We start from the raw sequence: 17596 nt of genomic DNA on the forward strand, positions 1-17596 counted from the left end.
CTTGGATTTCTCCTGCCTTGGATGGTCAACAGGAGGCCATGGAGGAAGCTTTCAAAAGAAAACGGGGTTATATTTCATTTCACAAAGAATTCTGTGGAGAACTTTGTAGATACTACCTTGTGAAAAAGTAACTTTTCTAGAAAAAAAAAAATTATTCAATAGTTTGTCATCAGAATAAAGAAGCCAGATACCTTACTGACTTAGAAGTTAGAACTATCACTGAGCCAAAACTGTTACCCAGAGCAGAACCCCAATAATTGAAATAAAAAGGCAAAAAGGGAAGGTTTTTGGAAGCTGCTATATTTACAGGGTGTCTTAAAGATATAATTGGGACAGCCTAGGGACTCCAGGAGGAAAACAGTTGAACTGAAAAGCAGAAGCCACTATTGATGCAAAGGGAACTGCTTTTCTATTCGTGGCGACCCCTAGAAAGCTTACTTCACATCTACTTCCCAGACTCCAGTTCATTACCACTGATAATAATTTGAAAGTTCTATGCTTAAACCCTCATTCTTTTACTAGAATAGTAGGCCTCTTAGTATTTTCAGTGATGATAAGTTTTGTTGTGGAAGTCCCCCTGACTCCTATGCGAAAAACTAAAGATGAATAATCATCTCTTGGAATGAGCTTAAAATGTAAGTGTTTTTGAAACAAACTGACTGGATCTCAGAGCTCAATTTTTGCTGTTTGTGAGATTTTGCTAAATTATTTACTCTTTCCAAGCATCAGTTTCTTCATTTGCAATGTAAATATGTTTATACGTGTATTCAGCATCAGGATTGTAAAAGAATCAGACAAGCTGAGTGTAAAGCATCTTATACAATGCTTGGGGAGTGGTGGTACTCCATGTATGGTACATGTTATCAGGTTACAGTGCAGGTTATATAAGATAAGGGGATAGTGACAACCCTGCTTATGCTATTGGAAATAATACATATTAACATAAAATCAGTATCTGGTCTATATTATTCACTCAATAGATGCTAGTTACTAATTCTGTCATGATTCTTGTTAGCTGCAAACCGAGTTCAGTTAAGCTCAATCAACTGATACTAACAATATCATGAATCGATGAATAAACAGTATTTAGGACAAATTATTACCAACTTCACTTATTTAAAATTATATTTGCCTCATTTTACTCTAAGATAAATTATGCAAAAATTGGAAAGAAGTTAGGAAAAAATGACATGACTTTTATTTATTTGAATTTTCTTTGAATACAATAAAAGGAAAAAGATTTTGCTGCTTTAAAATTTGAGAAATGCTTTTACTGTAACCTTAACAAAGACAACAGAAAATTAAAACAACTGGCTCGTGCAAGCAAAACACAACTTTGTTGGGCCGGTCCAGTGAGTTTGTTGAGTGACCAGTCAGTGTTCTGGCTTAAAAAGCTTCTTTCTTTTTTTTTTTTTAAATTTAACCAACAAATACTTTGTCTCTTGTAGATACAATATCAATCAAGTTTTTCTATAAGGGAAAATTTTGTGTAATTTTATTGTCTGATTACTGTAGAGGAAGGGTTTTTTTGATAATCTTATGGCTGGAGTAGCACTTTTTTTACTGACTCAAGGTCTGCAGCAGCAAATAAAAATAGAACATAATTGTTATAAAGAACAGATGGCATATATATTAACATTCAACAGATCTTTGTAAACATATGGCTGACCAGGTTAACTAAAGGAGAAAATGGTGAGACTGTGTAGAAAACTGACAACTGTAAAATATTTTCCTTTCTTCTAAAAGACACATGTCTTAGGAAAATTCATACGACATGATTCTGTATCTATGAGTTGTTTATCCTCAGGACTCTAAAATTGCTAAAGAGCTCAGCTTTCTTCACACAAAGGGCCAAAGGGAATGAATTTACCAAAAAAATGACAAAGAATAAGATGACTCCAGCTAACTAGGCTGAAAATGAATAAGTGTTTGTGTGTCGGCACTGTATAAAATGAAACATGCTTTAAAAGGCCCTGGCACACTGAAAGAGCCATTGTAATGATTTCCAAACTGAAAACTTCTACACGAAAGAGCTTCGAATGACTCTAGTTATTACACTTAATATTCTTCTCTAAGTACTCATAGGCTGTACTTTGAAGGCTTAATGGTTCTAGAGTCAGTTGTTCTCAATAACTGTATTGATGCCAGTTTTTTTCTTTTTTCAAAGGCATTTATTTTCTTTTATAATAGAACTTGAATTTACAGGATTTTTCTTGCTCATTCCTTCTCTAAAGTTTTTCTGCTATAGTAGTCTTGTAAGTAATATTATACAGGTAATTCCTACAGAGAACATGCAAGAAGGTGCATGACAAGTGTCCTAGAAGAGCAGCAAATAATGGAGTATTTAAAACATCTTAATCAGCATCTAAGCATCAGTAGCAACAACATAAACTTTTCTTACAGCAACCCATAATGACTTTGAGACAGGATGAGCAATACCTGTAAATAACTTGTTTCACTTTTCTTACTGATTATGTCTTTCAGGAGTTATGCTCGTAATTTAAAATAATAGCAAAGGCAGCTTACCGATTGCTGTAGTTAATACGAATACTTGCTCCATCTTTTTCCCATCGTTGTAAAATGCCAGATACCAAGGTCCTTGGTCCATATATTCTATGAAACCTGTCTCCTGAAGTGAGGTTAAGATCAGGTTCCGAGGGGAGTGCTGGGTGTCATCAGAGCTCTTAGAGTCCTGCTTGACCAGTTGTTTGCCATCCATTAGCTTGACAAAATCAAACTGAAATAGACATACTTGTGAGCTACTACTTTTTATTTCAAAACTGATAAACATCTCTAACTCGAGCCACTAACTCATTCCTATTTCAAACTTGTTTATCTGAAGGGGGTAAAATGTAAGAGAAGGTTATTAATTCTTAAGTATATTTGATTTCAAGAGTATACTATCAATTCTGAAAAAAACACTTCATAATATTTATAAATGTTACAGACCTTTCAGTTTGAGAGTACTCAAACTAACCATTTTAAAACAAGCTTAAAAACAGAAAAAAAATTCTCCTGTAGCATTATGCAAGAGAATCTTGACATTTTACCAAAGTATCTGATAGAAGATACTTGGAAAAAATACATTCTCTTCAGAAATGTGACGGTGACCTTCTCTATAAAGTAAAAAACCACGTTAATACAGTTTCACAAACAAACAAATGAACAGTCAAAAATTTGAGAGGATTTATTGTAATTAACAACTTTTATGGTAACATAATTGAATATTGAAAGAATATGTCTCCTTTTTCTTCTAATGAGTGCGCAGGCACAAGGCACATGTTTTCTTGAACATTTATACATTACTTTAAGATTAACATTTGGATGGCATTCACAATCCCTGCACTTTCTGTCTCAGAAGCTAAGGATTTTGTAATCATATCTGATGGGGAAAAAAGCCAGCCCCAGTTGTTTGATTCCTTTCATTACTTCCCAGTTGAAGTTGGGTTTTACATGGGGAAGAAATAAGGGAAAGAGAGAGAAATTGGGATTATTAAAGTTTGCAGAAGTGCTATGAAAATCATAGAGGTTTCACATTTTTGAGTTATTACTGATAGCAAGAAAGAAAAAAAACTTTATCTGTAAGACAAACCCTGTCTTCTGCAGTGATCTGTAAAAAGTTCTGATTGAAATGCATATTCCTTCATTATGAGAAAGGCCTATGCATTTGTAGAACCAAAGAAGTGTGTGTGGGATCTAAAGGTAGGTAAGATTAGAATGCTGGAAGCCCATGATCATCCTATTCCAGGAAGCAAGGTGAAGTTCAAGAATCCTTTTCAAAAATTCTGTTTTCTGAATCTGCCTCGCAAAAAAATGATATTCTCCATTGTTTATGCCATTTATTTTGGTTCAATGTGATTATTATTGATGTTCATTTGTAACAATATTGTTTCTGTCCTAACATTTGCCTCCCCTATGCTGCACAAGTCACAAGTCCTGAACTCTTCCACTGTTCAACTGTTCAACCACTCTCACAACAAGTTCAAGAAAATATAATCTCAAATACCTGAGTGTGTGTAGGTGGAATATTTCTTCTGCCATAAATTCCCAGCAGAGAGTCCTTGGCTAAAGAAATGTTGAATTTCAGATAGATAGGATGGTGGATAGTTATCTGGAAACGCCAGAATAAGCCAGGTGGAATGGTCTGCATGACCTGTGCGCCAATGTCAACTTCTCCAGTGTCTATCGCCCGTCCCTTCTGAAACACTAGTTTGAAAGGGAGATAAAATGACACGTATTAATCTTAATTTACAAAGCAATGGTCTTAATTTTAAAACAGGTTATTAAAACAAGTCAGCTGTTTCCTTTCTTCTCATCCCACCTATCATTCAAGGCTTCGCTCAAATTTAAATATCTTCCTAGGAATTTTCCCTAGCTAGCTGAAAATTATGTCAGTCTCTGCTTTCTCTTAAACTCTCATATTTCAAACAATTTGATGCCTTTCAGGTATTTTTTACTGAGTGTTATCTCAGTTGCTTCAAGAAATACAAAGATGAATAAGATGCAGCTGTTGCTTTTAAGGAGCTTTGAAAGTAGAGGAAATAGGACAAGTATACAAATAGCCACAGTATAAAGGAAAACAAGTTCTTTGGATATGGAAAGAGGAGAAGATATTTGCTTGAGGATATGTCTTACTGCTAGCCAGCTTTCTCTTTCATCAATCTTACCACTCACCCAACCTAACACACCATACATCTTACATATTTGTTGTTTAACTGCTGGTTTTCATTCCATATGCTGTAAGCTCTGTGAGAGCAAAGCAAGGGGTATTTTGTCCATTGGTTCAGCCCCAGTTCAAAAGAATCACACAAATGTGATCAAAGAATGCTTGAATCAATATGCATTTTTCAATAAATGAGTGAATGAGTCAGAAAAGTACTGTTTTCAGAAGTGGTATTAAAGATGAATCTTATTAAAGTGTTAAAGAGAATGGAAACTATAGAGATAAGGTGAGGGTGTGTGTATCCATAGAGAAGCATTTGGAAACAGGGCTGGATGGAAAGAATGTTATCATACATATTCTCTGTGCCCTTGACGAACATTCAAGAAGGTTTATGTAGCAAAGGACAGAAGGCATAGCAGCTTAATTCACAACAGTTAAGATATGGAATCAACCCAGATGCCCATAAATTGATAACCAGATAAAGAAAATGTGGAATATATACACCATGGAATACTACTTGGTTATTAAAAACATGGAATCTTGACTTTTTCACCTAAATGAATCCAAACAAACCATTATGCTTAGTGAAATAAAAGAGCCACAAAAAGATAAATAGCATATGTTAGCATATGCTTCCCTTGATTGGTGATAATCCACAAAGTACAAAATCTTGAGACAACAAAGTACAAAATCCTGAGACAAATCCTGACATCCTGAGATTTAAATATTATTTACAGCCTTTGTCTATACTCTGAGAAATAGGATTTTTTTCCTACTTGCTATGCGTTGAGAGCTTTACCTAATGGAGGGTTAAGCTTATGATTGTGCAATGAATTGACAATATGCTAATTGTAAAAATCAGGAAAGAAGTAAAGGAAATAAGTGGGGAGGAAAGTATGTGGGAGATGTGTGCCAACAGGCAGATTAGGATGGGAGGTATCAGTTATCTCCATGCTGCTAAATCTTTAATGTGATTTTATTCACTTTATATAAATGAAAAATAAATAAGAATTTTTAAAGAGATCTGAGTGCATTTTACAGGCTATCTGGAAAGCAGAAAGTAGGATGCATCAGAACAGAGAATGTAATTCTTATATATGAATTACAGGTCAATAATTCAGGCAAAAGGACGTGAAGATATAAATTTAGGATGAACCCAAAGAGTTCACTAAAGAAAAAACACATGCCAGTGAAAAAAAACTTGGTGTGAATTGGAAAAAGAAAGAATACAAGAGCAAAAATGTTTTCCCAAGTTTTAATGGGCAGAAGATGCAGGTTTTGTTAGAACACAAATTTCAACTCAGTAGGTCTGAAGTCAAATATGTCTACCCAAGTTCCAAGGGATGTAAACATTGCAGCTCCCATATGCTAAATCCAAACCAGTGATTCTACAAATATTGAATGTATGGACTGAGAAAGGGTCCTAAATGACCCAATAATGTTGGATAATTTAAATAGTCCTGGCAGCAAAAATAAGCACTGCAAAAGGAGCTGGTCTGTGGCAGTTTTGGATATTTAGAGATTTATTATTTATTACACTAATAATTTCTGATATGTTATTTTAATATATGCTTCTATGGACGTTTTGTTATGTAGTAGTTGGGTGGGAAGGAATACAAGAGCAGGAGAGACAATTCGCTTGCCCTGGTTTTAAGCAAGGAGGATTATACCTCAGGAGGGAAAGTTCAATTTGGCCCTATTTCACACTGCTTTTATATTTTTCAGCCATCAACTCCTTCTCCACCCAAAACACAGTTTAAAAACACACATGGTCTCTGTCCTTTGTGTTCACCCACTATAAAATTAACAGCCCATTAAGAAACACACCTGCAGTGGCTTTATTCCGAGGCCAATGCCTTGCAGCTTTTAACTCCCTAAAATACCTCCATTATTGCTTTTTGTGTTAAGGCCAAGAGTAATAACTATTTTAAGAATGTTCACTGTTAACTGTTAATAATAGATTTCAAATGCAATTTTGAACATAATTGCGTATTACAGGACACATCATTTTGTGGAATTGACATTTATAATAAAATGTGCCCTTTGAGATAATAAATGAACAACTGAGGACCTTATTTTTCACTGGAAGTTAATTTTTTTCCCATGTGAGACAGAACAATTTGGTTCCCAAAGGGTTGATTATACATTTAACTCTTAAGATTCTGGAGCTTGGGCCCGGCGGCGTGGCCTAGTGGCTAAAGTCCTCGCCTTGAATGCCCCGGGATCCCATATGGGCGCCAGTTCTAATCCCGGCAGCTCCACTTCCCATCCAGCTCCCTGCTTGTGGCCTGGGACAGCAGTCGAGGATGGCCCAATGCATTGGGACACTGCACCCGCGTGGGAGACCTGGAAGAGGTTCCAGGTTCCCGGCTTCGGATCGGCGCGCATCAGCCTGTTGTGGCTCACTTGGGGAGTGAATCATTGGACGTAAGATCTTCCTCTCTGTCTCTCCTCCTCTCTATAGCTGGCTGTAATAAAATGAATAAATCTTTAAAAAAAAAAAGATCCTGGAGCTTGACAAACATCTTCAATGAAAAGGTAATTAATAGACCTTGTTTATATGGACACATCTGTTCAACCTAATGTCCAGTTTCTTCAGCTGCTATCCTCTTCAGGAATTTTTCTCTCTTCTTAAAATATATCATTTGGTTATGAAAACAATACTCTAAGTACAAACTACTTTAAAATGTTCTAGTTTCAACAAACATAGCTTTTTAAGGTACTAACAGTAGCGTTTAAATGAATAGATGCTGTCATCTTAAAAAAATCTGGGCAAAATCCTTTGACAAACTTTAACCTTTATACACAAGCCTTACCAAATGCTACATCACTTTTTCCTTCTACACTTTGTAGTACCATGTATTGCATAATGAGGCTACTTAAATGCTACTAAATAAAAAGAAACTCAGGAATCTGTTGTTGGGTTAGCAACACTATCACTATATATTTGGAGCACTTGCATAAGTTATTTATTTATAAAATATAATCTTGCCCTTTGAGAGTCTACATTCTGGTTAAGACAAGGCAGGTAACCAGGGATGACAAAACATGAATAAACATGTAACACATTAAAAGAAAGCAGTAAAACAGGCTAGGTGTGGTAATGTTAATAAAGACGACAAATGCTCACATGTTTAAGATGAACATTTTCTCAACCTCTATCCTTTCAGAGCACTGTGCATCAGAATGGAAGGTATCTCCCCATTAGTAATCCATGACAATATGTAGCTGGCTCCATTTTATGAATTAAAATAAGATAACCATAAATTCATCTGCTGTTCTATTTTTTCTTACTGTAGGTCAAAGATGGGGAAATTTAAAAACAAGGAAATGACATGCATAAGTATAAAATATATCTTTTGAGGAAATTCTAGATTAAATAAGTGAATGCATGGATTTGGCCAGACTGAAAACTGACTTTGATCTTGCATTGGCAAATTGGCAGTGCTAGAGTTAAAATACAACACTGGGTTAATTTTTGGAATATTTTAAAAGTAAATATTATTTTTATTTTAGAGGCGGGGGGAGGGAGAGAGGAACACAGAGTGACAGTGAGAGGAGAAGAGAAAGATAGAGATGAGCTCCCATCTGCTGGTTCCCTTCCAAAATGTGCAAAATGGCCTGGGTGGGACAGGAGTGAGGCCACGGAAACCATTCACATCTCCCTGTGGAGGGCAGGAACCCACTTACTTGAGTCTTCACCTGCTATCTCTGTGGTAAGAAGCCAGAATTAGTTATAGATCCAGCAATCAAACTGAGACACTCCAATATGAATGTACATGTCTAAACAACTAGGCTAAATCACTCACTCCTATGCATGTTTTGTCATTTAATCTCTTATTTTGTTGAAGCAAATAAAAAGACCTAAGAAGACCATCTTTTCCAGGAACAACACTTTTACATGTACAGAATCAAGATGAAATGCAGACAGCCACAGATCGTATCCAACTGTGCAGTGCTGTAGTTATCACAGTCTCACCAATATCCCCCAATTTAGTTCAAGCTAAACACCGTCTTTATAGGTTACAACACAGGCATCAACTGCTGAGCAGGACAAACGCATGGCATGTAGGATGTGTTGAAGGGCAGCACACTAAGTGATGTTAGCTTCGTTCAAAAAGAAAAGGTCAAGCTATCTAGGAGGTTAAAAAAAAAAAAAAGACCTGAAATTGATAACAGCTGCTGTATGAAGTGGCTGTATCACCTGAACCAAAATTTCCTATATTTGCACTCAGACGCAGAGCTGAATGTTGATAACATGATTATTAATAACACTGTCTATATAAAACAGGAGGTAAATAGCTGTATTCTGGACATAGATATGTGTTTTTCTAGTTACTATAGCCAGATGTGCTAAAATCAAAGAACTCAGCTGAAATTGGCAAAAGATACTAATATACAGCCACTAACACGATTCCACTATCACATCTTTATGTAAAAATGAGTAAAGTCTACTGTATTATCAGTAATAGCAACCTGAGAAGTGTTTTAAAAGTTCTGCAAATTCCAGAAGAAGTATTTAAGAATTGTCTGTCCAAAGAGAAGAAAAAGAAATATGTATTAAGAACATAGTTGTTCTTCACTTCATCCTAGAGCATTTTCAAAATGGTAAAAATGCATTGGTGTGGCTGTTCAGCTGAATTAGTTCCAGGGAATTTCATTGTTTAAATATTATCCTTTATATACCTTCAAAAATAACATTAGTTTCACAGTAGCAAATCTTTGTGAAACTCAGAATATCTTAGAATTTACCTGGGGCAAAATGAGCAGGTGAAGCCAACCTTATTCCCTTTCATGAAAAGCTTTGAAGAAATCAAAAGGGAATAACAAAAGATTATCATGTCCATTTATACAGCCTCATGTAATTTTTCATATATGAATTATTGAAGAGATTTTTGCTCAATTCTCCAGTTTAGGAGTAGGTTATCTAAAGTATGTTTTAAGTATGCTCTTTTTGTCTTCCACATATAATCCAAGGATAGTCAGGAGAAAGAAAGAATGAACCATGCTCATAGAAGGCACTTGGCAAACACTCTGGAAAAATTAATAAAATAGTAATATTGATGATTTATTATTTTGAAAGCAGTTTATTTTTTGATATTTCAGTATAAAATTTTATGTGAGAATCAATTGAAATTACACCCGTAAGCTTTTGAGAATTTACTGCGAAAAAAAAATGTAAGCAAAATCCCTCTGTCCTAGTGACACTTATAACTGTGTTTAAAAGTCCATTAGCTAATCTCACTTGAAAAATACATTACTGTACAAGTAGAAACAATTATATTCAGATACTGAAAAACATCAGATTACAGCATAGTAGCTTATCTAGTTTTACATATATCATCTCAGAGGAAGTAAAATGGTCTTGCTAAAAATCATCTTCTTAGTTAAAAAGCTTTACTTAGAAATGCATTTTGATTTTGCATATCTGTTTTTGGACACAGTTTATTTCAAAGACATAATCATCTTTTCAGGATTTTTATTTTTAGAGTTCATTATAAAAATATCCACATTCTCCCCAAATCTTTAAAGTTTCACAACTCTTCTGTTGTGGTCTACTGTTTATTAAGTTGCATTCACAAAAGTTAGTTTTCAAATATAACATTCTTATGTTTTTATGTATAACCTTACACAGTGTAATATAAATATCTTAATAGAAATTTTTGCTTCCTGATTACCATCAGTACATGAAGCAACACCGATCTGTTTTCATTGACTTACTGAAAAATCTGAGCTGATATGAAACTCAAGTTTATCATCCAAAGGTTAGGTATTCAAACATGTATTCAGTCATAGGTGAACATGGGATACAAGACCTTCTTAGAAGAAAATAAAGGAAATGCAAAACAAAGTGAAGATTTAACCTAGAGAATGGGAGAAAATATTTGCAAACTATGCAGTTGATAAATGACTAATATCCTTGGCCTGAAAACAGCTCAAGAAACTCAACAATAAAGCAAACATTTCAGATATGAAATGTGGGATGCAGCACAATGGCTCAACTGGCTAATCCTTCCCATGCAAATGCTGGGATCACAATATGGGTGCCAGTTTGTATCCCGGCTGCTCCACTTCTCATCCAGCTCCTTGCTTGTGGCCTAGGCAATCAGCAAACGATGGGCCAAAGCCTTTGAACCCCACACCCACAAGAGACCTAGAAGAGGCTCCTGGATGTTGGCTTTGGATCATCTTATCTTGGGCTGTTGTGGCCACTGGAGGAGTCAACCAGTGAACAGATCTTTCTTTTATCCTCTTCTCTCTGTACATCTGCCTTTTCAATAAAAATAAATGAATCTCAAAAAGAGCAATGAATAAAGGTGATTTTCAAGGGAAGAAATTCAAATGGATAGCAGACACATGAAAAAAAAAATCGCTCAGGATAACCAGCCATCAGGGAAATTCAAATAAAACTACAACGCAGTTTCACCTTACCCTAGTCAGAATGGCTATCATCTGAAAACAAAACAAAACAACAGTAAATGTTGGCAAGGATATAGGTGAAAAAATATTTTAATTCGCTGTTGGTAGGAATGTAAAGTAGTAAAATCATTATGGAAAGTAGTATGCAGAGTTTTCAGAAATCTGAAAATAGATCTACCATATGACCCAGTGATTCCACTCCTGGAAATTTATCCAAATGAAATGAAGTCAACATATGTGAGAGATATTCATACCCCCATGTTTATTGCAGTTAAATTCACAATAGCTAAGATACAGGATCAACCCAGATGTACATCAACTAATTGCTGGGTAAAGAAAATGCAGCATACACACACACACACACACACACACACACACACACACACACACACACACTGTGGAATACTTTCAGCCAGAAAAAGAATGAAATCCCATATTTTGCCACAAAATGGATGCAACTAGAAACCATTATGCTTAGTGAAATAAACCAGTCCCCAAAAGACAAGTATGTTTTCCCTGATATGTAGTAGTTAATATTAGGATAGAGAAAAATGTATAGGAATGAGAAACACATCTTGTGATTTGATTGTTGTTGTATTTCTTATTTTTACTGTCATGAAATTGTGCTACTTCTACTTTACAATAGCTAAAATGATCTTTTAAAAAAAGGTAGCATTGGAAATCTCAGACTTCTGATTTCAAAACTGATTGCAAAGTTATACTAATAAGAGAGTGAATAATAGTATTAGCACAGATGTGTATGTAAACAGAATATGACTGAGATTCTAGAAATCAAATTTCACATGTATGGTCAAATGATTTTCAAAAATTCCCTTTCACCAAGACAAATCAAAAAGGAAAAGAATATCTTTTCAATAAACTGTGATAGAAAAACCACGTACATCCACACATAAAATAGTAAAGTTGAACTTTTCTTTCATATCAGGCACAAAAATAACCAAAACGGGTCAAATATCTAAATGTAGGGGATAAAAAAATTAAAATTCTAAAATGAAAACATAAGCACAGGCCTTAGAAACTTGCATTTGGCAATAATATCTTAGATAAGACATCAAAGTAAAAACAACCAAAAAAATTAATTAAACTTCATCAAAATTAAAGTAATTTCGTTTCAAAGCACATTGCATAAAGAAAGTGGAAAAACAGTACAAAGAATGAGAGAAAATAACAGCAAATCATATATGGCAAGGGATTTGTATCCAGTACACACTAGTATTGCTTAAAAGCCAAAATAAAAAGGTAAGTAATTGAAAATGCACAAAGAATTTGAATAGACTGGTGGACAAAATGTACAGCAAGGGGCTGGTACTCTGACACACTAGATCGAACCACTGGATGCAACATCAGCATCCCAAATGGCCAGTGGTTCAAGTCCTGACTGTTCCACTTCTTATCCCTGCAAATATACCTGGGGACGCAGTGGAAGCTGGCCCAAGTGCTTGGGCCCATGCACCCCTGAGGGATAACCAGATGGAGTCTCAGGCTCTTGACTTCTGCCTGGACCAGTCCCAGTGGCTGAAAGCACTGCAGGAATGAGTCTGTTAACGGAAGAATGCACATTCACTCCCTTTGTCTCCCCATCTTCCTCGCTCCCACTCTCTAGTCTCACACACACACACATACTCTACCTTTCTGTCTGTAACTATACCTCCCAAATAAATAATCTTTTAAAAAAAGAAACACAGCAAAAGAGAGTTATTATTTTTCAATTAAGGTCATACACATCAAAATTGCAAGGGTGCCTAAAACAAAATGGATTGATAGCAACAAATGACAATGATGTGGAGAAATCGATACCATTAAATATTATGCTGGGGATGTAAATGGTACAGCTGCCTTGAAAATAGCTTAATAGTTCCTCAAAATGTTAAACACAAAGTTATCGTATGAGCTACCCAGTCCACTACTAGGCATATGCCCCAAACAACTGAAAACTGGTGTGCTAATGAATGTTCACAGCAACAGTATTTATAATAGTAAAAAAGAAAGGAAGCCCAAAAAAGTTTTATCAACTGACCAATGAGTGAATATAACATATGCATATAATTCAGCATTAAAAAGGAGTACCTACTTTCAAGAACATATGCTAAATGTAAGAAACCATGCAGGAAAAGCTACATAAAATATGGTTCAATTTATATAAAATGAGGGAAGAGGCAAATCAACAAAGATAAACAACAGATTAGTGATTACCCCATATTAGTGGGAGCCTAGTAGGTGGAAACATTACCAATGGCTATGAAGCTTCCTTTTGTTACGATGAGAATGTCCTATAATTAAATAGTGGCTATGGCTCTGCAACTCTGTGAATCCACTAAAAGTATAACTTAATGACAATTTTAATCGGCAAAATGTATTGCCTGTAAATTATATAAACAGTGCTACTATAAAATGTTTACGTGGTATACATTGGCAATATATACAAAAAACATGTTTTGTCCCAAGACTTCTCGAGTTTTACACGTGGATTTTGAATATCCTCTGTTAACTAGAAGCAGAACAATTTCCTGGATAATGTTTCTGGAATGTAGTAAACAGTAGTGATACATTTTTTTATATTCTACACAATATCATATATCGTTAAACATGTTCTTAGGGTCCAATCCTCCTATAGTGTGGAATGGTGGAAGGAGGACTGGCCATATCACAGTTGGTCAAATTTCCCCTTCTTAATATCAGAACATAAGTTTCCAGAGGATAGAGTACTCACATTTGTCTCAATTTTTGACATGTACTTGCTGGGTATTTAACATCTGCTTATGACAAGGTAGACAGTTATCAGGTGGTTGGGAGTGGAAATCTGGTCTAGTGATTAATATGCTGGCTGAGATACAGCCCCTATCTGACTGCCTTGTTTGAGTCCTGACACCTCAGCTTGCCATCCAGCTCCCCAGCATACTTTTGGAGGTAGAAAGTGATGGTTCAAGTACTTTGGTGCCCACCAACTATGTGGGAAACCTGGGTTGAGCTTGCAGTTCCAGGATTTGGCTAGTCCAGACCTGGCTCTTATGGACTTTGGGGAGCAAATCAGCAAATCTGAGCTGCTGTTCTCTCTCTATGCTTCTTAAAGATAAATGAATGACTGGGCGTTTTATAAAGTAATGAAGAACTTGTATCATGCATCCAGAAAGAGCAGCAGCCAGCAGCGGCACCATTTCTGGAAGGTTGCCATGTTAATACAGTCACTGATACCTACTTTCAAGAATCCAGAAAATATTTAATAATATGAGATTTAAAATGATCACAGAAAAATGTGCCACTTATTGAATACTTTTTGGGTTGTCTTTGTGAGCTCACATCTTATTTCTGAAATAGCGAAATGTCTCTTTGACGCTCAGTGTGTCGCACAATTTGATGTCCTGTTTATTTCTGAGACTACTCCTTCCTTGTCTTTCCTGCCTTGTCTTTGGAATTTTAGTCCCTCTCAGTTGGCTTTCACTGCAGCAAATTTCAATCTCTCCCTCTCTCTTGGTTATTTATCCATTGCTTTTAAATGAGTATAAGTCTCTTTTCTTTTGAAAAAGAAAAAAATAACCCAGTTGCCACTTTGCATAGTTATCAGGTAATCACCACTGTTCTCCATCTGGTTCCCATATCAGTTCACTATCCATTTACCACTTGGACTATATCATCTGTAGATCTCCCTTACTAGTATCTTCTCCTAAACAGAATTTTTTTTAATATCACTAGGATTGGCTTATTTCTCCAAAGTCTAGATCAAACTACTTCTAGAAAAACATTAATCTTTTTTTGAAGATTTATTTTATTTTTATTCCAAAGTCAGATATACAGAGAGGGGGAGAGACAGAAAGGAAGCCCTTCCGTCTGTCCCAACTGACTGCAATGGCCGGTGCTTTGCAGATACGAAGCCAGGAACCAGCAACCTCTTCCAGGTCTCCCACGCGGGTGCAGGCTCTCAAAGCTTTGGGCCGTCCTCAACTGCTTTCCCAGGCCACAAGCAGGGAGCTGGATGGGAAGTGGAGTTGCCGGGACTAGAACCGGCGACCATATGGGATCCCGGGGCATTCAAGGTGAGGACTTTAGCCACTAGGCCATGCCGCCGGGCCCAACATTAATCTTTCATCTTCTTTCTTTTAAATCTCTCAGTCACCAATCTTTTTTTTTTCCAATTTTTGGACAACAACTGGCTACGCATGACTTTGCATTTTGCATGTAGTATGTGTTCATGCGTAGGGAAAGTCTTTAAAAAAGGTCATGGAAGGAGGTAGGCTTTGTGGTGTGGTATGATAAGCCACCGCTTGAGATGCCTGCCCCCAGAGTGGACTGCTGGCTTGGGAACTGTCTCCTATGCAACTTGCTGCTAATGTGCTCAGAAAGAGGGAAGATGGTTTAAATTATTGGGTTCTACTACTAGTGCTGGAGACCCTGATGGGAGTTTTTAATTTTTGGTTTGAGCCTGACCCTTGCAACTATTTAGGAAGTGCACTGGTGGACTCACACACACACACTCTCTCTTTCCTTCTAATTTTGTCTATCAGTTTTCTAATAAAATATACATAAAGCTTTAAACAAACTAATAGATAATCTCTTATGAGAAACATGTATGAATTTCAAAAACATTTTACACAAAAATAAAACAGGTTTTAATTTCTTTTACGAGAAGATGTCTGAAATACCATGGTATTCATGCACATGTCTTCTAACTCTACTTAATGGAAACTTTCTCAAGGGCAAAACCATATCTTCTGCTTCATTTGTTAACTTTTCACAGTACTTTGTACAGTTAAAATAACAGCTTGGCTGATGTGCTACTATGTTTCTGAATACTAAGATTTTCATTTTTCTTCCCTTGTGATTATTTTAATGGAGGGTTAGGAGCATTCAGGCATCAATTTTTCTTTCAACTCAACTTTTTTTTACTTTTATTTTTCTTTCACTTATAGCTAAGAAAGAAAAATGGGATCTATATACGGGACTGGCCTAGAAATTTTCATAGAATATATAACAGAAATTGGGAAAAGTGCCCAATGAATAAGGGAAAGTAGTAGCTACTGGAATATAGAAGTAAACCTCAAACCCTTAATATTAGAAAGGTGCAGGACACAAAACGACATGGGATTATTACTTAGAGGACTAAAAAATTATCCAAAAAATGCAAATGAGTGCATAAATTCTGTAACTCTGGGACTTAATTTTCTAAAGCAAATTTCACATAGCTACAATGCCCTTTGACTTCATAAATAAGCTAATAAATACACTGAACTTCTTCCAAGTATCACAGTACGAGATTCAAATGGATATTCCGCACATGGGTGCTGGCATCCCATATAGATGCTGGTTTGTGTTTCAACCGTTCCACTCTTGTTCCAGCTCTCTGCTTAAGACCTAGGAAAGCAGCAGAGGATGGCTCAAATTTTTGTGACCCTGGACCCATGAGGGTGACCTTGACATAGATCAGATCAAATCAGCTCTGGCCTTTGCAATCATTTAGACAGTGAGCCAGCAGATGGAAGACCTCACTCTGTTTCTCCTCCTCACTCTGTGCAATCTGCCTTGCAAAGAACAAAATCTTTTTTTAAAGGCTGTTGTGGGAAGAGCTGCTAGCTTTGAAAGTACTAATACAGCAGAGTAACTACACCATCCCATAGCACAACACTTAGTGTTCTTGTCACATGTAGAATGTTAGATTGGAGGACAAGACAGGTGCATTTCTTGTGATATCAGAGATAACATATGTCTCAGTTTAAAAATAGGATCAAAATTAAAAACAAAACATCAAACATGTATGACCAAGGACATTAACCATGAACTTACAATGCGATAAATAAGTTTGCCTTTTAGCACAGGGAACCTTTTACATAAATCTGTTTTAGAAGTTATGCCTCCAGTATCCTTTAGAAAAGCTTTTGGTAAAACTGAAGTATATTGATAAAGTGATTTAATATAGTTGAAAACAAGCTGTAACGCTGGCTGGGCCATCTAACATCTTGTGTAAGAGAAACATCTCTATAACATTACAGGAAACATTAGCTGTAATTTTCCATCAATCTTTAAAAAATAATATTGGTAAGCTCCCAAAAATGTTGTCTTTGTTAGTGCGTTACTACTATTTTATTCATGTGGTTTGTTCCGCTTAGACGAATTGTTCTCAATTCTACTACAATGTCCGGGGCTATAATATCCTTTAAGTAAAAGATGCCGAAACTGTGGGTTGACTCAAAGGGCAGCTGAATGCATTTTAATATCCACATGTCCTATGAACCAATATTGAAGAACCACAGGATTATACTGCTGGACTACGTTCCATCTGAATGCACAAAGATTATCTGGGTGTGGTTGGTGTAATTCTTTAGTTTGGTAATCCAAAATGAATCTTTACCTACTGACTAGTCAGGGAAATATCTGTGAAGCTCTAAGCAAATTCAGAACTCAACCTGCTATTCAAGGCTTGCAATTATTATATAAATTGCTCCATTGCAGCTATGCTATAAACAAAGGAAAAAAATCAACACACATATGCCCCTTCCAGTG

General features: G+C 36.0%; 1 protein-coding gene across 1 annotated transcript in view; it reads right to left on the minus strand.

The window, feature by feature from the left end:
* TENM1 (teneurin transmembrane protein 1) overlaps positions 1 to 17596 on the minus strand; it is a 570964-nt gene that overhangs the window by 257908 nt on the left and 295460 nt on the right. Inside the window, exons 7-8 of the mRNA XM_004587672.2 lie at positions 4007 to 4206; positions 2527 to 2737 (exon numbers count right to left, since the gene is read on the minus strand). Coding sequence (XP_004587729.2) covers positions 2527 to 2737; positions 4007 to 4206 — 411 coding nt within the window. The remainder of the gene's footprint in view (positions 1 to 2526; positions 2738 to 4006; positions 4207 to 17596) is intronic.

The sequence above is a fragment of the Ochotona princeps genome, chromosome X (genome assembly GCF_030435755.1).
Source record: "Ochotona princeps isolate mOchPri1 chromosome X, mOchPri1.hap1, whole genome shotgun sequence".
Classification (NCBI taxonomy): domain Eukaryota; kingdom Metazoa; phylum Chordata; class Mammalia; order Lagomorpha; family Ochotonidae; genus Ochotona; species Ochotona princeps.